Consider the following 27,907-nt stretch of genomic DNA (forward strand, 5'->3'; position numbering starts at 1 on the left):
CAAGGTCATTTAACCCCTTAGAAACATCAGTTACTGGTTCAGATCTGTGACTATCGGCTGTCTGCCCACCTTGATGCCAGTTCTGATGCCCAGGCCCCGTCTGCTCCAGGCTGGAGGCTCCGGGCTGTGATGTGCGGCTCCTGTTCTATATGTCTGCACTGTGAGAGCAGTGGCCCAATGTCATTTAACCCTTTCTTCAACGCTCGTTAATGCCCATTTTTGTGCCTGTTATATAGTTTTTGTAGCTGTTTTTAAATGTATTCACATCAGCGCTCCTCGCTGCATTGAATGTTATTATTGTGAGGATTATTTTTTGTTGTTAAATCTATAAAAAACAGGAAAAAACTGACGATTAAGAAACCAACTTTAGCCTCATTTGCACAACACAAGAGCAGCAGCTAGAGGGCGCTGGCGGTATGAGCCCTCCTCTACCTCCTCGTCTTCTTCGCTGCCCATCTGGAGACATCACCAAGCTCAGTGAGCAAGGCCGAAAAAAGCCCTGTCTCCCTCCAGTTCACCCTATATTCCGTCAGAATAAATCCCCAGATCTCCGTCCTTCTAAAGAACCTAATCACTGTAAGATACAATATTGTTACGCTCCAGGAAGACATCCAGGCCTCTTTTGATCCCCTCAGCTGAGTTCGCCATCACCACCTCCTCAGGCAGGGAATTCCAGATTCTCACTGCCCTAACAGTAAAGAATCCTCTTCTGTGTTGGTGGAGAAACCTTTTCTCCTCCAGACGCAGAGAATGCCCCCTGGTGAACGTCACCTTCCTTGGTATAAACAGATCCTCGGAGAGATATTTGTATTGTCCCCTTATATACTTATACATGGTTATTAGATCGCCCCTCAGTCGTCTTTTTCCTAGACTAAATAATCCTAATTTTGCTAATCTCTCTGGGTATTGTAGTTCCCCCATCCCCTTTATTAATTTTGTTGCCCTCCTTTGTACCAGCTCTAGTTCCATCATATCCTTCCTGAGCACCGGTGCCCAGAACTGTACACAGTCCTCCATGTGCGGTCTAACCAGAGATTTGTACAGAGGCAGTATAATGCTCTCATCATGTGTATCCAGACCTCTTTTAATGCCCCCATGATCCTATTTGCCTTGGCAGCCGCTGCCTGGCACTGGCTGCTCCAGGTAAGTTTATCATTAACTAGGATCCCCAAGTCCTTCCCCATGTCAGATTTACCCAGTGGTTTCCCGTTCAGTGTGTAATGGTGATATTGATTCCTTCTTCCCATGTGTATAACCTTACATTTATCATTGGTAAACCCCATCTGCCACCTTTCGGCCCAAGTTTCCATCTTATCCAGCTCCATCTGTAGCAGAATACTATCTTCTCTTGTACTGACGGCATTACATAGTTTTGTATCATCTGCAAATATCGATATTTTACTGTGTAAACCTTCTACCAGATTGTTAATAAATATGTTGAAGAGAAGAGGTCCCAACACCGACCCCTACGGTCCCCACTGGTCACAGCGGCCCAGTTAGAGAATATACCATTTATAACCCCCCTCTGCTTTCTATCACTCAGCCAGTTACCCATTTACACACATTTTCCCCCTGACCCGGCATTCTCAGTTTGTGTACCAACCTCTTGTGTGGCACGGGATCAAACGCTTTGGAAAAATCAAGATCTACCACGTCCAATGACTCACCTTGGTCCAGTCTATAGCTTACCTCTTCATAAAAACTGATTAGATTGGTGACCGGAGCGATTCCTCATAAACCCATGCTGATATGGCGTTACACAGTTATTCTCAGTGAGATAATCCAGAATAACATCCCTCAGAAACCCTTCACATATCTCACCAACAAAAGAGGTTAGACTTACTGGCCTATAATTTCCAGGTCACTTTTAGAGCAATTTTTGAATATTGGTACCACATTTGCTATGTGCCAGTCCTGTGGAACAGACCCCGTCGCTATAGAGTCTCTAAATATAAGAAATAATGGTTTGTCTATTCCATTCCTTAGTTCTCTTAGTACTCGTGGGTGTATGCCATCCGGACCCGGAGATGTATCTATTGTAATCTTATGTAGCCGGTTTCGCCCCTCTTCTTGGGTTAGATTGGTGACCCCTAATATCGGGTTTTCTTTGTCTCTCGGCATTTCAGTTTCCACCGTGAAGACCGTGGAGAAGATGTGTAATATATTCGCTTTTTCCTCGTTATCTACAACCGTTCTTCCCTCACAGTTTTATAAGGCTCCTACACTGTCACTTATGATTCTCTTACTATAGATATAGGTGAAGAACAGCTTGGGATTAGTGTTACTCTCCTTTGTGCTTCTCTGTTTCCTTTTTGGCAGCTGTAAATAGTTTTTTAGATAAAGTATTTTCCCCCCTATAGTTGTTAGATCCTCAGCGGGGCCGTCCTGCTTTAGTAGTAAATGCTTTCTTGTTTCTGGTAATTGCCCTCTTACTTCTTTGTTTGGCCACATTAGGTTTTTCCTATTTCTTGTCCTTTCATTCCCACAAGGTATAAACCGCTTACAGCGTCTATTTAGGATGTTCTTACACATTTCACATTTATTTTCTGTATTCTTATTTCTGAGGACATTGTCCCAGTCACCAGATTGAGGACATCTCTAAACTGGTCACACTTTGCCTTCCTAAGGTTCAGTGTTTCTGTGACTCCCTGACAAGTCCCCCTAGCGAAACACAAGTGACACTGTACAATATTGTGGTCGCTATTTCCTGCAGATCTGTTACTCTGTCAGGTCTGTTAGATAGTATTAGGTGTAAAGTGCTGCTCCTCTGGTCGGATTCTGCACCAATTGTGAAGGATAATTATTCTTGGTTATTAGCAGAAACCTGTCGCCTTTATGGGTTTCGCAGGTCTCTGTTCCCAGTTTATATCCGGGTAGTTAAAGATCCCCATAACAAGGACCTCATTATTGGCTGCAGCTTCATCTAGCTGGGGCCTTTCTGAGAACACATTTCACACCTTCTGACTCTTCTAAGAGAGATGCCAATTGCAGCTTGACACTATCTATCTATGAGAAAGGTTACCCCAAGAGTTTTCAGAGAAAATAATGTTTTCATTGGTAGAGTCGCCATGGTCCAGTCACAAACCAGCAATTAGAATATTAACATGAGGCTGGCCTAGAAATCGGATCTCTATGTCAAATCTATAAATTAGGCCTTTATACAAAGAAAGATTTTCACAGTAAGGGGCGTCTAGGCTGATGTGTTCCAGCTCATATTCCCCCCCCCCCCTCACGGACAGAATACCAGAATGCAAAGTTCGATATATCTAAGTTTTCTACTTTATTTTATCTCTGTTTTGCATATTTGTATGTCACTTTTTATTTCCATATTTTTATATCTTTTTATTGTAAGCTCTGCACCATTTCTATTAAAGCTTAAAACGTTAATAAGTCTGAACCTTGTTGCTGTAATGAATCCACAGCCTTAGAGTGTGCGCTCCTGGTGATTGGCGGACAGTAGTAGTATTTTGCTATACTGTAAGGAGAGGCTTTGCCGGCTGCTCCGGGTCCCAATTCTTCTCTCCCTGTGGGGGTCTTGGCTGGGACAAGTGGTGCGGCTCCTGGACTGGTGAACATTGTGTTTTCTCTTGCAGACACCCCCAGCTCGGCTCATGGATCGTGTCCACACAGCAGAGACGGGACAGACTAACGGACAGAAGGGAGCCTGCACCTCCATTGTACACGGCAGATGTTCCCTGACCACCTCTGTAGGACAAGGAGCTGAGGATGTCACAGTTCAGGCCTGTAATGTTTCCCACCAGGGTGACCCCACAATGCAGAGACCACCAGCCTTCTTTCATCGCCCACAATCCTCCAGGCACATGGCCGGCTCGGAGTTCTGCACCAGTTATGACCACAACTCCCAGGAGTCCTGGAGATGTCTGTTATTCTGTTATTCTTTGTTAGAAAATAATTTCCTGAGCATAGATTTATTCCGTGACTTCAGATCTGTTGTGTTCCTACGGAGCAATTCCACTGGCGGGGCGGCAAAAGAGTGCGAGCGGCCACGCGATGGCATGCGGTCCCCAATGAATAAGGTCACTGAGAAGCTTGAGGGATCATTAGCGTCCAAAGTGGCCGTCACTTTCTGATACAGCACTGTAAGAAAGAAAGTTCTGTGAGCAGTAGGAAAAGGATGCACAAATCACCGAGAAGAAGGCCGGGAAATCGCCGACGATCTCCAGTGCTGGAGAGGACGGGAAATGAGTGATGTCGCTGCTGATCTCTAGTGGTGGACAGTTTCTATATCTCACCTGAGCTGAAGGACTGTGACCTCCTCCTGGTGGTGGCGTTATTCTCAGGGTCGGCGTCATCAGACATCACGAATCCTCCTGGCACATAATGACACTTTAGTGTGGGAACTTCTATTAACAAACAGAGTTGAAACATTTCCTGCATTGTTATATCCCAGTATTGTTTGTTCCCAGTATCAATGCGCACACGGCACTCGTTCCCAGTATGGGCGCGCACGACGCCAGCTCCCATTATCGTCACAAACACAATGCCAGTTTCAGCACGCACAGTATGGGACTTGCACTACGCCAGGTTCAGGTATGGGCGCGAGCCCAATGTCAGCTCCCAGTGTCGGCATATTTATGACGCCAGTTCCCAGCATTGGCGAGTGTAGTATAGCAGTTCCCAGTATGGGCGTGCACGACATCCGCTCCCGGTATCGGAGAGTGCATGACGCCAGCACCCAGTATAGGCACGATCAGAATGACAGTTCCCAATATGGGCAACTGCACAATGCCAGCATCGGTGCACGCATGACGCCGGCTCCTTGTATCGGCGTGTGTACGACACCAGTTCCCAGTATTAGTGCGTGCAGGACGCCATTTCCTAGTATTAGTGAGCGCAGTATGACAGTTCCCAGTGTTGGTCACGTGGACGTCGCCAGTTCCCTGTATCGGCCTGTGCTCTATGCCATTTCCCAGTATCAGAGGGTACACTTGGTCAGTTACCAGTATCGGCGAGCGCAATATGACAGTAACCAGTATCGGCACCTGCAAGATGCCAGTTCCCATTATCGCCAAGAGCAGTATGACAGTTCCCAGTATCAGTATGCGCAGGATGCCAGCTCCCACTATTGGTGGGTGCACGATGCTAGCTCCCAGTATCAGCACGTGCATGACGCCAGTTCCCAGTATCGGCGCGCTCAGCATTACAGTTCCAAGTATAGGGCATGCACGACACCAGCTATCAATGTTGGCATGCGCACGATGCTAGCTCCCAGTATCGGCGAGTGCATGACGCCAGTTCCCAATATCCTGTGAGCGCAGTATGACGCCAGTTTCCAATATCTGTGAGCGCAGTATGACAGATCTCAGTATCAGCGCGTGCATGACGCCAGTTCCCAGTATCGGCGCGCTCAACATTACAGTTCCAAGTATATGGCATTCACGACACCAACTCTCAATGTTGGCATGCGCATGATGCTAGCTCTCAGTATCGGCGAGTGCATGACGCCAGTTCCCAATATCCTGTGAGCGCAGTATGACAGTTCCCAGTATCGGCAGGCGCATGACGCCAGTTTCCAATATTGGTGAGCGCAATATGACAGTTCCCGGTATCGGCACGTGCATGACGCTGGTTCCCAGTATCGGCGCACGCGATGTTCCATTTCTTTGACCGTGTACCTGCTGTATAATTTTCTCTGGGTGTTCGGACTCTCTTCCTATGATACATGGAAACTCAATGATCACAGCCACCCCATCATCTCGAACAGAAAATATCAGGGTATTTCACTATTAAAATATAGAAAACTACAAGGCTAGCTCCTCCACGATCTCTAGGGAAGAGTCCGGGCTCCTCCCTGCATCGCTTCATTCATCCGATGTTGTTGCCATGAGTTCTGCTTCTATTGTGTCATGGTTTGCTGGTGAGTGGGTTGGGTGTGTTAAGGGTTAACCCGGATGGCCTCCTTTTGGTTTTCTGTGAGGCTTTTTATAGCCTCATTGTGGGACCATCCTTTGTTGGTTATACTTTGACCCTTGGCTGAGTGTGGTGACCCCTATGTGCCTGTGTTCTAACGTGTTTGTACGGTTCTGTCCCCCATTGTGAGATTACCTTTTGATTCTGAACTGTGTATCTGCTTCTCTGGTTTTCTGACTCCTGCTACGTCCCTGACTATTCCTGATTAGCCTGCTCCTTGTGTACTGACCTCGGCTTGTCTCGGATTTCGTCTCCCTCTGGTGCCCCGTCCTTTCCCTAGTGTCCGGTGGCCCCCTTTCGCCTCTCCTCCGCTCCAGGGTCCCTGTAGCATCCTGCCCTCATCTCCAGCAGCAGGATGCTAAGCCCCACCCCCCGTGGTCACGTGACTGCAGGTCCTGTCAGTACACTCACCACCAGGAGTTCTGCTCACTCCAGTCCTGCTGTATTGCTGTCATCTTGCCCAGCTCCCGGATGCTGTAAGTACAGCTGTCACTGTAACGTCCGTCTGCGGTTCTGGGCTGCAGCCAGACAACACCCTGAGAAACACTGACACCCTGTACCCCTATACAGGGATCTGGATTTACAACAGAGCCCAGGAGGTAGCTGTCTGAATATGAGCAGCAGCCAGAGCAGGACGGTCGTCAGGGAAGTACAAAAACGGCAGGCAATAGCAGAGTCAAATTCAGGTCAAGGTCAGAGTCAAAAACCAGGAGGGCAGCAGAGGTACAGAATCATTAGGAAGTAGCAGAGTCAGAATATCCAGGCCAAGGTCACAAACCAGGAGAGTAGCATAAGTACAGAATCGTCAGGCAAAAGAGGGGTCAGAAATCCAGGCTGAGGTCAGAGTCAAACAGAAATCAGGAACAGGCTAGATGGTGATGCAGTAACCTCTTGACGACTGACAGAGGGGCGGAGCCTGCGCCCACCAGATGCCTGCGCAGGAGCCACTTCTCTGTCACCACCATAACTCACGGGCAAACCACGGTGCCTCCCAGTGGCCGAGGCAGGAACAGCCGTCCCCGAGTCTGTCGGCGAAGTGGCGGTCTGGCGCCTCCTAGTGGCTGCGACCGGAACAGCAGGCCCCAAATCTGACGGAGACGTGACAGTACCCCCCCTTCCAAGTGGGGCCTCCGGACCCTCAAAACCTGGTAGTGCCTTGGCATGGATGTCCCTCGCAGGGACCCAGGACCTCTCCTCCGGGCCGTAGCCCCTCCAGTGTACCAGATACTGTACGGACCCTCTTACAAGGCGGGAGTCAAGGACACCCTGGACTTCATATTCCAAGGACCCTCCGACTGAAACGGGAGGAGGCGGGGACGGGACAGGGTGAATTGGGGAGCGATACAACTTGAGGAGAGACTTGTGGAAGACATTGGGTAATTTGAAAGACTGAGGGAGTTTTAAACGGAAGGCCACCGGGTTAATCACCTCTATAATCTCGTATGGACCAATAAATCTGGGACCCAGTTTGACAGATGGTACTTTAAGCTTGATGTTTTTGGTGGAGAGCCAAACCTTGTCTCCAACTCCCAGGTGCGGTCCTTTGGATCGCCGTTTGTTCGCTGCCGAGGTCTGTCTAACCTGGGCCCCTTTCAAGTTCGAGTTTACCTCAGACCAAATGGTTTTTAAACGATGTATATTTTTCTCTACTCCAGGAAGCTCCGACATTCTGGCCGAGAATGAGCCAAAGCGCGGATGCAGCCCGTAGTTGCAGAAAAAGGGGGTAGACTTAATGGAGTCCTGATACTGATTATTTAGGGCAAACTCGGCTAGTGGTAGATGTTCTGCCCAATCGGACTGGTGGTCTGAGACGTAGCAGCGAAGGTATTGCTCCAGAGCCTGGTTGACACGTTCGGTTTGACCATTGGTTTCAGGATGGTAAGCCGAGGAAAAAGATAGCTCAATACCAATGCGTTTACAGAACGCCCTCCAGAACTTTGACACGAATTGGGTACCCCTGTCAGACACAATATTGACCGGGGCACCGTGTAAACGTACCACATGTACAATGAACAGTTTACTCAGCGTTTCTGAGTTAGGTAACCCCGACAGGGGGACAAAATGACATTGTTTACTGAACCTGTCCACCACCACCCAGATACACGTTTTTCCATCTGAGGACGACAGGTCCGTAATGAAGTCCATGGAGATGTGGGTCCATGGACTCTCGGGGATGGTCAAGGACTGGAGCCAGCCGGCAGGGCGATTATGGGAGGACTTGGCGCGGGCACAGACCTCACATGCTAAAACATATTCTTTACAGTCCTTAACCACCGTCGGCCACCAAAAATTCCTAGTTATCAATCTGGTGGTATTATTGAGACCAGGATGGCCTGCCAAGACAGAGTCATGTGATTCTCTAAGCAGTTGTAGGCGTAACGCAGGTGGAACGAACAATTTGTTGGGTGGCGTAATGTCAGGGGCTTGTTCTGGGGATTTACGGATCTCCTCCAGAAGGTCCAAAGACACTGCAGACACAACGATTCCAGTGGCCAATATCGGAACTGGTTCACAGTCCTCAGCTTGTGAGGGGCAAAAACTGCGAGAGAGGGCATCGGCCCTCACATTTTTTGTACCAGGGCGGAAGGGGATTATAAAATTAAACCTAGAGAAAAACAATGCCCACCTTGCTTGTCTAGGATTTAACCTTTTTGCTGATTCCAGGTATGTCAGGTTCTTATGATCGGTAATTACTGTGATCTTGTGTTTGGCGCCCTCGAGGAAGTGACGCCATTCCTTGAAGGCCCATTTAATTGCCAATAGTTCCCGATTCCCTATATCATAGTTTTTCTCCGTGGAAGAGAATTTGCGGGAAAAAAACGCACATGGGCGAAGCTGAGTGAGAGATGTAGTGCCTTGTGATAGCACTGCTCCCACTCCGACTTCAGAGGCATCCACCTCCACAATAAATGGACGGTCCAGATCCGGCTGAACCAAAACCGGGTTGGCCACAAGGCACTCTTTTAACGTAGAAAACGCCTGAATTGCCTCAGGATTCCAATTGGCCACCACGTCCGCCCCTTTCCGGGTCAGATCCATGAGTGGCTTGGCAATCTCTGAGAAACCTCTAATAAACTTGCGGTAATAATTAGCAAACCCCAAAAATCGCTGCAGCGCTTTCAGCGATTTGGGTTGCACCCAAGCCTCAATAGGCTGGAATACGGCAGGTGCGTTACTGAGTCCGAACGGCATTACCAGGTACTCAAAATGGCCAAGGGGTGTATTAAAGGCCGTTTTCCACTCATCTCCCTTTCTTATGTGGACCAGATTGTATGCCCCCCGGAGGTCAAGTTTAGTAAACCAACGGGCTCCTGTTAGCTGATTAAAAAGATCAGGGATGAGTGGAAGCGGATACTGGTTCTTTATAGTGATTGCATTCAACTCCCGATAATCAATGCAGGGTCTGAGACCACCATCCTTCTTTTCCACAAAGAAGAATCCGGCCCCAACTGGAGAAATGGACGGTCTGATAAACCCTTTTCTTAGGCTATCTGCAATATAGTCATTCATGGCCTGACGCTCTGTGCCAGAGAGATTAAATATTCTTCCCTTAGGGAGACGGGCATCCGGAATCAGATCAATAGGGCAATCATACTCTCTGTGAGGGGGTAGCTTCTCAGATTGTACAATAGAAAAGACATCCTCAAAATCTCTGAAAGCAAACGGTATGTGGGAGGTTTTAACCTTAACTTGGTTTACTGCTAGGGATATGCAATTTTCCTGACACTGTGGGCTCCAGCGTACAACGTCACCCAAGTGCCAGTCGATGACAGGATTGTGCTGGCGTAGCCATGGCATACCCAGAATAACTGCAGAGGATAAATTGTCTATCACAAAAAATGACACCAGCTCAGTGTGTAAGGCTCCCACAGACATGGCAACCTTGGCAGTAACAAACTTAACCCCCTCCTGAATAATGGATGTGCCATTAATAGACGTGGTTTTAATAGGGGCGTTAAGTTTTAGCAGTGTTACACCCAGATTCCTAGCAGTCAAAGAATCCATAAAATTTCCTTCAGAGCCACTATCCACATACGCGTTTAAACACAGCGATTTCTGACCACATGAAACTGAGATAGGTAATAAAACTTTAGCCGCATCTGCAGGCAATACCTGAGCCTCTGGGCAACCATAGCCAGAGTAGTTGCCCAGAGCATGGATCTCTGACGTGCAGCTCTCTCCCTGAGGACTCCAGACTGCAGCATGCTGGTGCAGGAAAATGAGAGTGATCTTCCAGGCTGTGCAATGCAACAGGTGCTCAGGCCAAAAATCAGCTCAATCAGAAGAAGGAAAAAAAAAGTTCAGGGAGACTGCTTTTGTATATGTTGGGTATATACACAAGAAGCAGTTAATTTTATGGCCGGATATAATGTAACGTCCGTCTGCGGTTCTGGGCTGCAGCCAGGCAACACCCCGAGAAACACTGATACCCTTTACCCCTATACAGGGACCTGGATTTACAACAGAGCCCAGGAGGTAGCTGTCTGAATAGGAGCAGCGGCCAGAGCAGGACGGTCGTCAGAGTGAAGTACAAAAACGGCAGGCAATAGCAGAGTCAAATTCAGGCCAAGGTCAGAGTCAAAAACCAGGAGGGCAGCAGAGGTACAGAATCGTTAGGCCTCTTTCACACATCAGGTTTTCGCCGTCAGGCGCGATCCGGCGCTTTTGACAGAAACCAGATCCGGCGAAATGCAATGCCGGATCCGGTTTCCCCCCCATTGACTTGCATTTGCGCCGGATCGCGCCGGATGGCCATGCGTTTCATCCGGTTTTCGCCGGATCCGGCAATGTGTCGCAATGTGTCGCGATCCGGCGTCTGGAAAAAACGTCTACTGTAACGTTTTTTGTCTCCGGCGAAAAAGCCGGACACGCCGGATCCGGCGCGTCCGGCTTTTTCACACATTGAAAGCCTATGAGCGCCGCAATGCGCCGGATCCGGTTTTTTTGGTCTGAGCATGCTCAGTAGCTCTGCCCACAGGAGATATATAAAAGCAAGACAATGGGACCCTCAGCCACACCCAACATGCCACCCAAGACAGCAACCAGGCGCAGGAGAAGGCAGCAGACATCTGCAGCAGCAGCACCATCAGCAACACCCCAAATGGAGCAGCATGCTGAACGGGAGGGGAGTCCAGAAGCAGATGAGAGACGGTAATTATCAAATCCCCCATTCCTCCAAACTAGGGCCATGGAATATCAAGATATTCATTGGCCCTTTGTTTCTCTTTATTCAACAGCCGCCAAAGAGATGCAGCAGCAGCACCATCAGCAACACCCCAAATGGAGCAGCATGCTGAACGGGAGGGGAGTCCAGAAGCAGATGAGAGACGGTAATTATCAAATCCCCCATTCCTCCAAACTAGGGCCATGGAATATCAAGATATTCATTGGCCCTTTGTTTCTCTTTATTCAACAGCCGCCAAAGAGATGCAGCAGCAGCAGAAATGGCAGCAGAAATGGCATCACTGGCAGCAGCAATACCCACAGCCATGGAGTCTGGCCATCAACAGGACAGCACATCTTCTTCTGGGAGCCCTCCCGCGCATCGTCAGCGTTTGACGGTAAGTTTTTATTTCCAAAATCCATCATCTCTGTAATATATGTCTATTCATTGCCTTTTATTTCAAAACAGGAATCACAAGATGAAGAGGAGCTCCCAGAAGAAGAAGGAAGGGGTGGACAGACGCTTGGAGTGGGCTCACAATTCGTAAGTTTTTTGCATCAAACGCAGAAACACAACATCACGCTACACACAACACATAGAAAACAATGTTCTGCAGACCACACACAGCAAACAAATGCCTACATCCAAAGACATAACATTTTTTGTTTTCTTCTCTAGTCTTCCCAATCTGGTGCTCGGCCAAGAGGTCCTCGCAGTGCCTCCCAGGGTCGTCGGCGACAGCAACGCGGCGGTCACCAGCGTGTAAGTATAAATATTTTTGCTTTGTTTTTTGGCACTTTTTGTTTCATTTCTTTTGTGGAGGCTAATTATGTTATTTTTGTCTTTTTCTTTAACAGCCTTCACAGCGTGCTCCCGACTCTGACGGTGAGGATGGAGGGATTGATGTGGACCGCCTCATCGATCTCGTCAGAGAAAGGGAGCCGCTCTGGAATATGGCTGACCGCCGCCACGCTGACCTGATCATTACCCGACGACTCTGGGAGGAAATCTGTTCTCTCCTTGTGGGCCGCTGGGAGGACCTCGAAGCTCGGGACCAGATTAAAGAGCGTAAGTATATACAGTACCGGTTGCTTGATGTAAACCAGTGTTTCCCGAACTCCAGTCCTCGTGGTCCCCACGGATCATGTGTTCAGGATTTCTATTTACTATTGAAATCCTGAAAACATGACCCCTGGGGACCATGAGGACTGGAGTTTGTGAAACACTGATGTTGTATACTAACCACTCCTTTCTCGTTTCAGGGAACAGAATTGTGAATCGGTGGCGGTCTGTGAGGGATCGTTTCAAGAAGGAGTTCAATAAAGAGATGCGGGCCCCGAGTGGATCTGGAGGACGCAGGAGCAAGTACAAGTACGCACAAGCCCTGTCGTTCCTCCGGGAAACAATGCTCACCAGAAGGTAAATATTACACACCACATGTGAAAAAGATGTAACTTTTTTTTTTCAGCCAGGGCCATACCATGTCAGTATTTTAATTGTTTTTTTTTCTCTTTATTCCACAGCACGGTGAGCAGCACTCGGGAGCCTGCACGATTGGACCCTTCTGAGGGGATCCCTGAGGAGACCGGCACCGAGGGACACTTCGACCGCCCCGGTACATCTGCACCTTCCCTGCCTTCCCACACATTCGACCCATCTGTCCCATCCACCAGCACAGGAGCATCGTGGCCGCCTACATTACATGAAGCTGCTGGTGAGGAGATCGCTTTCCCTTTACCCCACCCTTCTGCCCCTGCCGCCTCTAGTACACCTGCGGGTACTGGGCGGCAGCGGCAGAGGGGTCAGGAAAAGAGTTATGCGCAAGAGTTATTGCATCTGAATGCATCTTTCCAGAACTGTCTCAAAGTCTTGTCAGAGCAAATCTCCGCAGGCTTTCAGCAGATCAACTCCAGCATTCTGGAGGTGAAGACACTTCTGCAAACCATGCATTCAGAAGCAAGATCTTCGCCAAACCACACCTTTTTCAGGTCTGTTGTGGAGCGCATGGAAACGCTCTCTCCTGCCCAGCAGATGCATGTAATGCATTCGTGCCACGGTGCTCTACAGCAGGTTACCTCCCAACCTCCACCTCCCACCACTGTAGTTCCTCCACCTGCACCCCCTCCAGCCACTTTCCATCCTCCCCCTCCTATTACATCTGCACCCCCTCCAGCCACTTTTCATCCTCCCCCTCCTACTACATACCAGCAACCTCACCAGTACCAGCAACCTTCCCAGTACCAGCAACCTCCCCAGTACCAGTCATCTCCCCACTTCCAGCAACCTGCCCCGTACCAAACTCCTTCCCCGTACCAAACTCCTTCCCCGTACCAAACTCCTTCCCCATACAACTTTCCATCAACATCATCTGCTCCTACAGTCCCTGCCCAACCCTCCACTCCACCACCCACCACCTCTTCTGCTTCCCACATGTCCACCCATTCTGTAGCTTTTTCCACACCTTCACCTCTAACTGTTCCTTCCCCACCACGATCCCAGTCCTCTCTCCACACACCCAGTGTCGAAGTGTCCCGCAGCCCCTCCAGCAGTATTTCCACCCCACAATACACAGATTTGTAATGTGTGTTTTTTAATAAAAATGCCCATTGGGTTTAAAACCTTTATTAAAAAAGTTTTTTGCACTTTAAAAACATTTTACAAAAAAAAAAAAAAATTTTAAATAAAAGTTAAATTATCGTTTCACAATGGTTGTCTGTCTTTTCTTTCTGCGGCGAAATATGTTTAAAAAAAAGGTTAAATACAGGGTATTTCAAAGGTAAAAAGGTATTCAAAACCAGGTATATAACTGTGGGTAAATTTTAGCTTTTTGCCACAGTTGTGTTCCTGGTTGTGTTTGAAGCAAAGTATTTCACCGAAAAAGTTGTGTTTATTGTTGGTGATTTCCTAACAATGTACACAACTTTTGTTAAAAGGTGAAATACTTTGCATAAAACACAACCAGGTACACACCTGTGGCCTAAAGCTAAAAATAGAGACCATGACAAGATAGCCAACTTTGGTTGGCAAAGGTATATACTGTTGGTACAGAAGGTACACAAGTTTGGTTAGGGCACAAATCTTTCACACTCTGTCATCCTGCCAGTGTACGCTGCCTTGAGGGGCCACAAGGGTCAATTTTAAAAACCGGATCCGGCGTAATCCGTCGAAAAAACGGATAGAAAAACGGATGAACCGGATGAGACGGATCCGGTTTTGTCTGTCAAGAACAAGACGGATCCGGCAGAAAACCGGATCCGGCACATCAGGTTTTACAAAACATTTGCCGGATCCGGCATTCCGGCACGACGCCGGATCGCGCCTGACGCCGAAAACCTGATGTGTGAAAGTAGCCTTAGGAAGTAGCAGAGTCAGAATATCCAGGCCAAGGTCACAAACCAGGAGAGTAGCAGAAGTACAGAATCGTCAGGCAAAAGAGGGGTCAGAAATCCAGGCTGAGGTCAGAGTCAAACAGAAATCAATCACAGGGGAACCAAGAATATATCCGGCGGCTTGCAAGACCAGTCCCAAGGTATTTGAGGGATCAGGTCATCCCTCACAGGTTCCTGGACTGGTGATGTCATTAGGGCCGCCCCCAGGACCAGGCCAGACGGTGATGCAGTAACCCCCTGACGACTGACAGAGGGGTGGAGCCTGCACCCACCAGATGCCTGCGCAGGAGCCACTTCTCTGTCACCACCATAACTCACGGGCAAACCACGATGCCTCCCAGTGGCCAAGGCAGGAACAGCCGTCCCCGAGTCTGACGGTGAAGTGGCGGTCCGGCGCCTCCTAGTGGCCATGACCGGAACAGCAGGCCCCGAATCTAACGGTGACGTGACAGACCGGCGCCTCCTAGTGGCTAAAGCTGGGACCATAGGCCCTGAGTCTGACGGCGATGTAATAGAACCACGGCGCCTCCCAGTGGCCGAGGCAGGAACAGCCGTCCCTGAGTCTGTCGGCGAAGTGGCGGTCCGGCGCCTCCTAGTGGCTGCGACCGGAACAGCAGGCCCCAAATCTGACGGAGATGTGACAGCCACAGGCCGTCTGAGGCTCCGGGCTCTCACTGTCAGGGCTGCTGAAACCACTGGTAAGTGCCCACCTGGCCGGTTCTCCTGATACATTTGTGCAGTCGCAGCCAAAAATTTTGAAACTGACAAAAATGTGGATATCTATCAAGTTTGCTGCTCCAGGTTTTGCAGGTGCAATTTACAATAGTTTTGCAGTTCATCTGATAATTCTTCATAATAATCTCCAGTAGAGATGGGCGAACCCGAACAGTAAAGTTCGGCATCCGTACCAAATACCTACTGTTCAGGCACCGACACCGACCAGGGACTTCACCAGGAAGTCGGTGTTAGGCCAGAGTCACACTTAACGTATGAAAAATCAGTCCGATTTTCTCGGATGCGAGTCGCACAAATGTTCTCCGTATGGTCATCCGTGTGTAATGTGTTTGCAATGCGATGAAGCAATTTTCTCGCACCTATGTATCCGTATGACATGCGTATGGCTTTACATTTCTCACGGATTTTCCTCATTGAATTTAATGGCTCAATGGGATGAAATGAGGAAAATGTGTGCGTATTTCTCGCAAGTCACACAGATGGTCCGTGTGGTGTCCGAGTTTTTCTCGCACCCATAGACTTGCATTGGATAGTTATGGACGATTTACGCGTACAATTAACAGTGGTCAGAATGCTATGCGATGTTATATCTTATAGCACTCATCCGTACTAAATGCAAGTGTGACCCCGGCCTTAGCTAAAATGCGGCGACCTAGGTGAGATCCCCGCTAGCACCGTGTGAAAAACTCTCACGCTGCTAGCAGGGATTTCATCAAGGTCCCCGCAGCTCAGCCCGGATGGGAATGGAGCCTCAGTGACCAGACATCTCTGGCTTGGCTTTCAAGTGAATGGGGATCCAGTTACCGTTCTGGTACCCAAACCCAAACTTTTTGTAACTGTTCGGCCAAACCCACCGGACCTGCACATCCAGGTGTCCGCCCATTTCTAATCTTCAGTTAATGCAAACTAGTTCCTTCCTATGAAAATGGACGCAAGAAGAAAAAAAAAACATTTCCACAGATTTTCATTCTTGCCACAAAGTGACCTGATTAAATCATTTCTGTGATCTTCTCGTTAGCTCGGGAAAAAAAGTTTTAGCAAGGACAAGGCGGCTGCGATCATGGTGATTGAATGAGCGCAGGCTGATGGCTTTATAATGTGGCATTGCAGTCTTGTCTCTGGAGATCACAGGGCAGTCAACGTTACTTTGTTTCAATAGGGCTTTACAGGCCAGGACATTGACGTTCTTGATAATCTATAAAAATAGTTGGTTTATGGGCAATCGTGCAAGCAGCAAAGTGAGGATCAGTTAATGTAAAGAAGAATTCAGGACACCCAAGAAAGTCTAGCAAGTGTCAGGACCGCCTCATAAAGAAAAGTCTGCTGTGGGCTTGGTTCAGCCCCAGTGCAGAGCTTGCTCAGGAGAGGCAGCAGGCAGGTGTCAGTGCATCTGCATACTGGGAGGTGGATGGATGTCAAGAAGGACCGCAAAGAAGCCACTTGTCTCTAAGAAAAACCTCAAAGACAGACTGACATTCTGCAAATAGTTCAGGGATCGGACTGCAGAGGACGGTGGTGAAGTTATTTCTCTGGTGAAGCCCATTCAGGCTGTTTGGGACATCAGGAAGACGCTGCCATCAGTCCTATGTCTGCCTGCAGTAAAGCCACCTGAGATCACTCGTGTGGGGGCTTCTCATGCATAGTGGGGCTCACTGTGTGGGTGGGAAATTCTCATCCATGGAGAAGCACAGTCATGATGTATGGGGGGGGTTCTCATCCTTGTAGGGGGTCACTCACAATTTGCCTAAGATCAACACCACAAAAAGAACTAGATCTAATCCTTCTCCAAGAAAAACTACTCCCATCATCCAGAGCAATCTTGTGATGACACTTCTTCCCCATGTTGGAGACCAGGTCACAAGGTAAAAGTGAGAACTAAGTGGCTAAATGAATAATACATTGAGATTTTGGGTCCTCGGCCAGTAACTCTTCAGATCTCCGTCCAGTGAACACCTGCGGTCAGTCCTCAAAAGGTAACAAAGAAAAACCCAGAATTTGTGATAACTCTGAGCTCTGATGCGACCAGAACGGGGGCGGCCATCAGTCAGAATCTGCCCAGAAGCTGATATCTAGCTGCAGGGGGAAGGGCAGAAATGTGGAGGGTAAGGGGTCGGGGTCTGGAGGATAAGGGGTCGGGGTCTGGAGGATAAGGGGCCGGAGTCTGGAGGATAAGGGGCCAGGGTCTGGAGGATAAGGGTCCGGAGTCTGAAGGATAAGGGGTCGGGATCTGGAGGAAAAGGGGCCGGGGTCTGGAGGATAAGGGGTCGGGGTCTGGAGGATAAGGGGCCGGGGTCTGGAGGATAAGGGGTCGGGGTCTGGAGGATAAGGGGCCGGAGTCTGGAGGATAAGGGGCCAGGGTCTGGAGGATAAGAGTCCGGAGTCTGAAGGATAAGGGGTCGGGAAACCAGGGGAAGAGTCTTGAGGAGGTCATTTGCATATTCCCAGTGCCTTCTGGGATAAGTGAAGAGTCTCCGCGAGCTCAACGATCACTGGGTTTTGGCCGTTGCAGCTGAAAAGAGGAAATCGGAGAAACCAGGGGAAGAGTCTTGAGGAGGTCATTTGCATATTCCCAGTGCCTTCTGGGAGAAGTGAAGAGTCTCCGCGAGCTCAACGATCACTGGGTTTTGGCCGTTGCAGCTGAAAAGAGGAAATCGGAGAAACCAGGGGAAGAGTCTTGAGGAGGTCATTTGCATATTCCCAGTGCCTTCTGGGATAAGTGAAGAGTCTCCGCGAGCTCAACGATCACTGGGTTTTGGCCGTTGCAGCTGAAAAGAGGAAATCGGAGAAACCAGGGGAAGAGTCTTGAGGAGGTCATTTGCATATTCCCAGTGCCTTCTGGGATAAGTGAAGAGTCTCCGCGAGCTCAACGATCACTGGGTTTTGGCCGTTGCAGCTGAAAAGAGGAAATCGGAGAAACCAGGGGAAGAGTCTTGAGGAGGTCATTTGCATATTCCCAGTGCCTTCTGGGATAAGTGAAGAGTCTCCGCGAGCTCAACGATCACTGGGTTTTGGCCGTTGCAGCTGAAAAGAGGAAATCGGAGAAACCAGGGGAAGAGTCTTGAGGAGGTCATTTGCATATTCCCAGTGCCTTCTGGGATAAGTGAAGAGTCTCCGCGAGCTCAACGATCACTGGGTTTTGGCCGTTGCAGCTGAAAAGAGGAAATCGGAGAAACCAGGGGAAGAGTCTTGAGGAGGTCATTTGCATATTCCCAGTGCCTTCTGGGATAAGTGAAGAGTCTCCGCGAGCTCAACGATCACTGGGTTTTGGCCGTTGCAGCTGAAAAGAGGAAATCGGAGAAACCAGGGGAAGAGTCTTGAGGAGGTCATTTGCATATTCCCAGTGCCTTCTGGGATAAGTGAAGAGTCTCCGCGAGCTCAACGATCACTGGGTTTTGGCCGTTGCAGCTGAAAAGAGGAAATCGGAGAAACCAGGGGAAGAGTCTTGAGGAGATCATTTGCATATTCCCAGTGCCTTCTGGGATAAGTGAAGAGTCTCCGCGAGCTCAACGATCACTGGGTTTTGGCCGTTGCAGCTGAAAAGAGGAAATCGGAGAAACCAGGGGGAAGAGTCTTGAGGAGGTCATTTGCACATTTGCATATTCCCAGTGCCTTCTGGGATAAGTGAAGAGTCTCCGCGAGCTCAACGATCACTGGGTTTTGGCCGTTGCAGCTGAAAAGAGGAAATCGGAGAAACCAGGGGAAGAGTCTTGAGGAGGTCATTTGCATATTCCCAGTGCCTTCTGGGATAAGTGAAGAGTCTCCGCGAGCTCAACGATCACTGGGTTTTGGCCGTTGCAGCTGAAAAGAGGAAATCGGAGAAACCAGGGGAAGAGTCTTGAGGAGGTCATTTGCATATTCCCAGTGCCTTCTGGGATAAGTGAAGAGTCTCCGCGAGCTCAACGATCACTGGGTTTTGGCCGTTGCAGCTGAAAAGAGGAAATCGGAGAAACCAGGGGAAGAGTCTTGAGGAGGTCATTTGCATATTCCCAGTGCCTTCTGGGATAAGTGAAGAGTCTCCGCGAGCTCAACGATCACTGGGTTTTGGCCGTTGCAGCTGAAAAGAGGAAATCGGAGAAACCAGGGGAAGAGTCTTGAGGAGATCATTTGCATATTCCCAGTGCCTTCTGGGATAAGTGAAGAGTCTCCGCGAGCTCAACGATCACTGGGTTTTGGCCGTTGCAGCTGAAAAGAGGAAATCGGAGAAACCAGGGGAAGAGTCTTGAGGAGATCATTTGCATATTCCCAGTGCCTTCTGGGATAAGTGAAGAGTCTCCGCGAGCTCAACGATCACTGGGTTTTGGCCATTGCAGCTGAAAAGAGGAAATCGGAGAAACCAGGGGAAGAGTCTTGAGGAGGTCATTTGCATATTCCCAGTGCCTTCTGGGATAAGTGAAGAGTCTCCGCGAGCTCAACGATCACTGGGTTTTGGCCGTTGCAGCTGAAAAGAGGAAATCGGAGAAACCAGGGGAAGAGTCTTGAGGAGATCATTTGCATATTCCCAGTGCCTTCTGGGATAAGTGAAGAGTCTCCGCGAGCTCAACGATCACTGGGTTTTGGCCGTTGCAGCTGAAAAGAGGAAATCGGAGAAACCGCGCGCCGACATCTTAAGAAATCTCAAGATGGAAGAGGCCAGGAGCCATTTGGTGAGCTGCATTTCTTGCTACATGTTCACAGATTTACCAGTGGAAAAGCCAAACTTCACATGCCACAAATGCAAGCTTGTGTCCCTGTTGGAGGAAAAGTTGCAAAATCTCGAAGAGAGGTTGGCTACGTTGAAGATCATTAAGGAAGGTGAAGAGTTCTTGGACAGAGCAGAATTATCTCTTCATGTTACAGAAAGAGAAGAAATTCGAAGTGCACCTGAAGAAACAGAGGAATGGAGACATGTGACCCAGAGAAGCAGGAGGATCAGGAGGCAGTCAGCACCCATACTGCTCAGAAACCAGTACCAGGCTCTCACGCAGGAAAACGATGAAGAAATACATCAGGATAAGACTTTGCCAACAAACAGCAACCTTGTACGCCTTCAGAGTCCTCCTGGATGGAGAAAGAAAAATGTTGTGAAGAAGAAACGGAGAGTGGTGGTCATGGGGGATTCCCTGCTGAGAGGAACAGAGGCCGCTATCTGCAGACCGGATATAAGAGAAATGTGCTGTCTTCCAGGTGCAAAAATTAAAGATGTGTCTGACAGGATATCAGGACTCTTCAGACCTACAGATGACTACCCATTCCTGCTACTACATGTGGGGACAAATGACACCGCAAGAAATGACCTGGAAACCATCTGCAGAGACTTTGAAGACTTAGGCAAGAAAGTGAAAGAACTGGGAGCGCAGGTGGTCTTCTCTTCCATCCTCCCAGTGGATGGCCATGGAACAAGGAGGTGGAATAAGATTCTGCAGGTGAACAACTGGCTACGTCGATGGTGCCATCAGCAACGATTTGGATTTCTGGATCACGGAGTGAACTACTTATACGATGGACTACTTGCTAGAGATGGGGTGCACCTTACGAAGACTGGAAAACATGTATTTGGAAGTCGTCTTGCTACACTTGTAAGGAGAGCTTTAAACTAGAACAACATGGGAAGGGAAGCAAAAGACCAGAAAAAGCCATACACCTGACAAATGCTACTGAGAACTCTGCTATTAGAAGTGGAAAGGAAGAACAAAGACGAAAGAATCTAATTAAAAAAAATATTGGAGAAAGAGAAACCAATCACAAACTAAAATGTTTCTATACTAATGCACAAAGCATGGGCAACAAACAAGGAGAATTGGAACTACTAACACAGGAAAAGAAATATGATGTCATTGGAATCACTGAAACTTGGTGGGACAATACACATGATTGGAATACAAGACTAGAAGGATACAACTTATTTGCAAGAAACAGACTTGATAAACGAGGAGGAGGTGTCGCATTGTATGTTAGAAACGCGTATATCTGCACAGAGATTGAAGCTTCAGAGACTGGGAGTTCTGTGGAAACTGTTTGGGTAAGAATACAAGGACAGAACAATGGAAAGGACACCATTGTAGGTATTTACTACAGGCCGCCTGTGCAAGCTGAAGATATGGATGAACTCTTTATGCATCAAATGGCCAAGTTCTCCAAAAAATATGACATAGTTGTCATGGGAGATTTCAACTATCCAGACATTTGTTGGGAATCTCTCTCAGGCAAAACTAACAGGTCAAGGAAATTCTTATCCTCTCTTGCTGACAACTTTATCTTCCAAAAGGTAAAGGAGAAAACAAGGGGAACTGCTACCTTGGATCTAATCCTTATAAACAGGGAGGAAATGGTTGAGGAAGTAAAAGTGGATGGGACCCTAGGAGGTAGCGACCATGCTATTTTAGAATTTTGGATAACTAGAGGCGGAAGACCTGTGAAGACTCAGACGTCAAGGTTAGATTTCAGAAAGGCAGATTTTAAGGGATTCAGAAAGAGAATTGGAGGGATCCAATGGCTGGATATCCTTAAAGACAAAAATGTCCAGGAAGGATGGAAATCTTGAAAAATGAAATTCTCAAAGCACAGTTGTTAACAATTCCGAAAAGAGGGAAGAATAGGAAGCATTTAAGGAAACCAGGATGGATGAACACAGAACTTAAGCACATGCTAAAAAGGAAGAAAAAAATGTTTATAAAATGGAAAGAGGGAGGCATATCTAAAGAAGAATATAATGCTGTCTGCAGAACCTGCAGGGCACAAATCAGATTAGCTAAAGCTGAAAATGAATTGAGGCTTGCAAGAGATGTCAAAAGCAATAGTAAAGGATTTTGGGGATATGTCAAAAGTAAAAGAAAAGTCAAAGATGCTATAGGATTTTTACAGGATGAAAATGATGAAATGGTAAGACAGGATGTTGAGAAGGCTGAACTTTTAAATTCCTATTTTGCATCTGTTTTCTCTCAGAAAGGAAATGTAACATCAACTGCTATTCACTGTCCTATTAAGGGAATAGAAGAATCCAGGATATCTATAAACAGAAAGATAGTGAGGAAACACTTAGCTAACCTAAATGTATTCAAGTCTCCAGGTCCAGATGAATTACACCCCAGAGTACTGAAGGAGATAGCAGAAGAAATTTTTGAACCCCTCTCCATAATCTTTGAAAATTCTTGGAGAACAGGAGAAGTGCCAGAAGACTGGAGAAGAGCAAATGTTGTTCCTATCTTCAAAAAGGGGAAGAAGGTGGACCCAGGCAACTATAGGCCGGTGAGTCTGACTTCTATACCAGGAAAGATCTTTGAACAAATTATTAAACAACATGTATGTCAATACCTGGATAAGAATGAAGTGATTAAACAGAGTCAGCATGGGTTTGTAACTAATAAGTCATGTCAGACTAATTTAATTTCCTTCTATGATGGTATTACTGATTGGGTGGATCAAGGAAATGCTGCAGATATAGTATATCTTGACTTCAGCAAAGCATTTGACAAAGTCTCTCATACAATCCTTATTGAAAAAATGACTAAGTATGGAATGGACAAGGCAACTGTTAGGTGGATTCATAACTGGCTTAGTGATCGGACCCAAAGAGTGGTCGTAAATGGCTGCACATCCAGTTGGAAGAATGTCTCAGGTGGGGTACCACAGGGCTCTGTCCTGGGCCCTGTATTGTTCAACATCTTTAGCAACGATTTAGATGAAGGAATTGAGGGTAAACTGATTAAATTTGCTGATGACACAAAGCTAGGAGGGATAGCTAATACTAGAGAAGAGAGAGAGAGGATTCAAAAAGATTTAAATAAATTGGAGAAGTGGGCAGCAACTAACAGAATGGTTTTTAACAGGGAGAAATGCAAAGTACTACATCTGGGCAATAAAAATGAAAAAAAGCATATATAGAATGGGAGGAATAGGGCTAAGTGACAGCACATGTGAAAAAGACTTGGGTATACTAATAGATCGCAGACTGAATATGAGTCAACAGTGTGATGCAGCAGCAAAAAAGGCAAATGCAATTCTAGGATGTATTAACAGAAGCATACAGTCTAGATCACGTGAAGTAATTATTTCCCTCTACTCCTCTTTGGTCAGACCTCATCTGGAATATTGTGTCCAGTTTTGGGCACCACATTTTAAAAATGACATCAACAAACTGGAGCAAGTTCAGAAAAGAGCGACCAGAATGGTGACCGGTCTGCAAACCCTGTCTTATGAGGAAAGGTTGCAGGATTTGGGAATGTTTAGTTTGCAAAAGAGAAGACTGAGAGGAGACTTAATAGCTGTCTACAAATATCTAAAGGGCTGTCACATTGTAGAAGGATCGACTTTATTCTCATTTGCACAAGGAAAGACTAGAAGCAATGGGATGAAACTGAATGGGAGGAGACACAGATTAGATATTAGAAAAAACTTTTTGGCAGTTAGAGTGATCAATGAGTGGAACAGGCTGCCACGAGAAGTGGTGAGTTCTCCTTCAATGGAAGTCTTCAAACAGAGGCTGGACAGACATCTAACTGGGATGATTTAGCGAATCCTGCTTTGAGCAGGGGGTTGGACCAGATGGCCCAGGAGGTCCCTTCCAACTCTACGATTCTATGATTCTATGATTCTATGGATCTGGAGGAAAAGGGGCCGGGGTCTGGAGGATAAGGGGTCGGGATCTGGAGGATAAGGGGCCAGAGTGTGAAGAATATGTATGTCCACATTCAAAACTTTATATTAAATGTACCAGAAAAATGGGAAAAATTACAAGTGTGGTGAAACTGTGAAGAAGGTGCAATTCTGCCATTTTTGGGGTTTTTTCCGTCACCGCTTCCATTCCCACAGTCTCCCGGTCAGGACTATCACAGTAATACCAAACTGGTAGATTTTTTGTTTTCATGGAAGTGGAGAAGAAAAACACTGAGAAACCTAAACAGTATTTATTGGGGGGTTTTGTCCCCATTTTCCAAGACTTGTAACATTTTTATCTTTCAGTCACATTCGCGGGGTGACAGCTTAATTTCCGTGTGATAAGTTGACCTATTGATTCCAATTTGGGGAAGAAACCTTTTCATGTGCCTTTGTTGCTATTTTTTTCTGGAGCAGTGGTGACAGAAAAAAAGCAATTGTAGCATTTTGATATTCGTCTCCTTATGGCGTTTACCAATCAGGCTGATTATTATTATTTATTTCTATAGCACCATTGGTTCCATGGTGCTGCACATGAGAAGGGGTTACATACAGATTACAGATATCACTTACAGTATACTAACAATCACAGACTGATACAGAGGGGAGAGAGGACCCGGATTCATTTTATATTTTGATAGGTTGGACTTGGCAATACCAAAACTGATAGTTTTTTTAAAGAGCATGACAGCAGCGTTTACATGGTTAATGACAGCAGCCGGCGCTCTACTCTTATACATAGATAGCAACTCGCTATTGTTTCCTCTCCACAAGCAATCACGTACATGTATGGAATATTGAGCTAAGGGGTCAAAGCAGAGCTGTCCAGTCCGCACATCTCGTCTGGACAATTAGCTTCCAAATGGGGTTTTATATTCTGCGCATGAGACTAAAGAAGTTAAAGCCAACTAGCTTTCCCCTGTTCCCTGATACAAGCCAGCGGGCAGAACCAAGGGTCAGGTAGGAGCTGCTGCTTGATATTGTATTCACAAGAATTAAGGAGTTAAAACATCTAAACCAATTACACAAAAAACAAATGACTAATTGTTCGGCAGCACTGCGCAATGTCTGGTTGTTATCCAAGGTAAAATCATGGCAGGATTTTTGCCAGTGATCACTTGTGAAACTAATGGTCTTTGCAGGACTGATAGCAGCAGCATCAGAGGATACATACAGCAACGCTGGGAGTGTGACAGTGAGCGAAGATACAGGCGATGTGGATTCTGCTCTAAATATCACACATGCAGTAACATTGTTTTTATCCGTGTTTACTTTGAAGGATGCTGGAGAGCTTTATGGAACTACGCCTTGCTCTGTTCTCACTGCTGTCCTTATGGTGAAGAGATCTTGCTGAAATAATGATAAAAGTGTCTCACCAGCTGTCACATTCGCAGTCTTCTTCCAGTGTGGTGGTTTGGCTACTTGAGCTAGATCTGTGGCTTGTGCTGGTATAGACTGGCATAGATCCGGCATCAATGACCTAAAGAATTGACAAACTATTTAGACTCATGAATGTCCTAAAACACTCAAACGATACTACTAACCTCCAACTAAAGAAAAAGAAGGAAACAATGGAAAAGAAACCCGAGGAGACAACAGTAGAGAGACACAAGAGGCACCGGAGGAAACAAAAGAAGAGACAAGAGGACACAACACAAGAGCCAAAGAAGAAGGAGAGCACACAAGAGCCAAAGAAGAAGGAGAGCACACAAGAGCCTGAGGAGGGCACACAAGAGCCCAAGAAGGAGCGCACACAAGAGCCCGAGAAGGAGAGCACACAAGAGCCCGAGAAGAAGGAGAGCACACAAGAGCCCGAAAAGGAGAGCCACAAGAGCCCGAGAAGGAGAGCACACAAGAGCCCAAGAAGGAGAGCACACAAGAGCCCGAGAAGGAGAGCACACAAGAGCCCAAGAAGGAGAGCACACAAGAGCCCGAAAAAGTAGAGCCACAAGAGCCCTAGAAGGAGAGCACACAAGAGCCCAAGCAAAAGGAGAGCACACAAGAACCCAATAAGAAGGAGAGCACAGAAGAGCCCAAGAAGGAGTGCACACAAGAGTCAAAGAAGGAGAGAACACAAGAGCCCAAGAAGAAGGAGAGCACACAAGAGGCCGAGAAGGAGAGCACACAAGAGCCTGAGGAGGGCACACAAGAGCCCAAGAAGAAGCGCACACAAGAGCCCGAGAAGGAGAGCACACAAGAGCCCGAGAAGGAGAGCACACAAGAGCCTGAGAAGGAGAGCACACAAGAGCCCGAGAAGGAGAGCACACAAGAGCCCGAGAAGAAGGAGAGCACACAAGAGCCCGAAAAGGAGAGCCACAAGAGCCCGAAAAGGAGAGCCACAAGAGCCCGAGAAGGAGAGCACACAAAAGCCCGAGAAGGAGAGCACACAAGAGCCTGAGAAGGAGAGCACACAAGAGCCTGAGAAGGAGAGCACACAAGAGCCTGAGAAGGAGAGCACACAAGAGCCCGAGAAGAAGGAGAGCACACAAGAGCCCGAAAAGGAGAGCCACAAGAGCCCGAAAAGGAGAGCCACAAGAGCCCGAAAAGGAGAGCCACAAGAGCCCTAGAAGGAGAGCACACAAGAGCCCGAGAAGGAGAGCACACAAGAGCCCGAGAAGGAGAGCACACAAGAGCCTGAAAAGGAGAGCCACAAGAGCCCGAAAAGGAGAGCCACAAGAGCCCTAGAAGGAGAGCACACAAGAGCCCTAGAAAAAGGAGAGCACACAAGAACCCAATAAGAAGGAGAGCACAGAAGAGCCCAAGAAGGAGTGCACACAAGAGTCAAAGAAGGAGAGCACACAAGAGCCCAAGAAGAAGGAGAGCACACAAGAGCCAAATAAGAAGGAGACCACACAAGAGAAAAGGAAGACATCACAAAACAAAAAGGAGACAATACGAGACAAAGACATTGACAATCGAAGAAGAGGTAACCGAAAAAAATAATATCAAAGTGGAAACAGAAGAGACAAAGAGAGTTCACCGCAGTTCGAATTCACCAGAGTGAAATTCTGCCGGTGGACTCACCTCTCACCAGAGGGTGGTCACCGCAGTTCAGCCCGGCTGGGAATGCAGCCTCAGTGACCTGCAATAACCTCTGACATCACCACTAGTCACTGACACTGCGCTCACAACAGCTCATTCACCAGTGGTTCTCAGCCTGGACGGTCACATCTTGGCACCGTCCAGGTTGAAGACTATTAATTCCCAGACATGGATATCGGCGTGGGACAGAACAACAGATAGGTGAGGGATATTATTGTTTTTTTATTTTTGTTTTATTACAGGAGAACGAGGGCTTTAGGTGAGTATATATGTTTGTTATGTTGTGTGTTGTATTTCTTATAAAGGACTTTATTCTGGCTGTGTCTTTATTTACCATACAACTATAGGATTAGTAATGGATGGGAGTCTTATAGACGTCTCTCCGTTACTATGCCGCGCGCTTGATGTCACCAGACAATACAAAGGTGACATCAACCCCATAAATATTACCCCACTTGCCACCGCTACTGGGCAAGTGGGAAGAGCTGAGCAAAGTGCCAGAATTGGCACATCTAATAGATGTGCTTTGTTGGGGCGACTGCGGGCTGCTATTTTTAGGCTCGGGTGGTGTCAATATCAATGTTCCCTTACCAGCCTGAGAATACCAGCCCCCAGATGTCTGCTTTAGCAAGGCTGGTTGTCAAAATTGGGAGGAACCCACGCCGTTTTTTTAAATTATTTAAATTTAAAAAACAACGTGGGGACCCCTCTATTCTTGATAACCAGCCTTGCTGAAGCTGACTACAGAGGATTGCAGCCCCCAGCTGTTGGCTTTACCTGGCTGGTTATCAAAAATACAGGGAAACCTACAGCGTTTTTTAAATTTATTTAGAGTTCAGACGCTGGCTGATAAATACTCATATTAGTCACCACCTGCCCTCGCTGCTATTATCAGCAGCAGGCATCAGCTCATGGGATCAGTAGTCCCATCTGTCATGATCCAGGATGGGGTTTGTCTTTGGCCCGTCCTGGTCAGACAGGGGTTAATTGTTTCTGCCTCTCTCTGGCAGAGGGC

The 27,907-nt window shown here is 47.5% G+C and overlaps 1 protein-coding gene and 1 pseudogene across 1 annotated transcript in view; one reads left to right on the forward strand and one right to left on the reverse strand.

Annotated features, from left to right (window-relative positions):
- Positions 1 to 3,256: 3,256 nt before the first annotated feature.
- LOC141078071 (PH and SEC7 domain-containing protein-like) overlaps positions 3,257 to 27,907 on the reverse strand; it is a 75,092-nt gene continuing 50,441 nt past the window's right edge. The window contains exons 6-8 of the mRNA XM_073564897.1: positions 25,227 to 25,330; positions 4,254 to 4,331; positions 3,257 to 4,098 (exon numbers count right to left, since the gene is read on the reverse strand). Of these exons, the coding sequence (XP_073420998.1) occupies positions 3,893 to 4,098; positions 4,254 to 4,331; positions 25,227 to 25,330 (388 nt within the window). The 3' untranslated portion in view covers positions 3,257 to 3,892. The remainder of the gene's footprint in view (positions 4,099 to 4,253; positions 4,332 to 25,226; positions 25,331 to 27,907) is intronic.
- LOC141078073 (uncharacterized) lies at positions 25,359 to 27,545 on the forward strand (annotated as a pseudogene).

The sequence above is a fragment of the Dendrobates tinctorius genome, unplaced genomic scaffold (assembly GCF_039654945.1).
Source record: "Dendrobates tinctorius isolate UK_male_01 unplaced genomic scaffold, ASM3965494v1 ptg000501l, whole genome shotgun sequence".
NCBI lineage: Eukaryota > Metazoa > Chordata > Amphibia > Anura > Dendrobatidae > Dendrobates > Dendrobates tinctorius.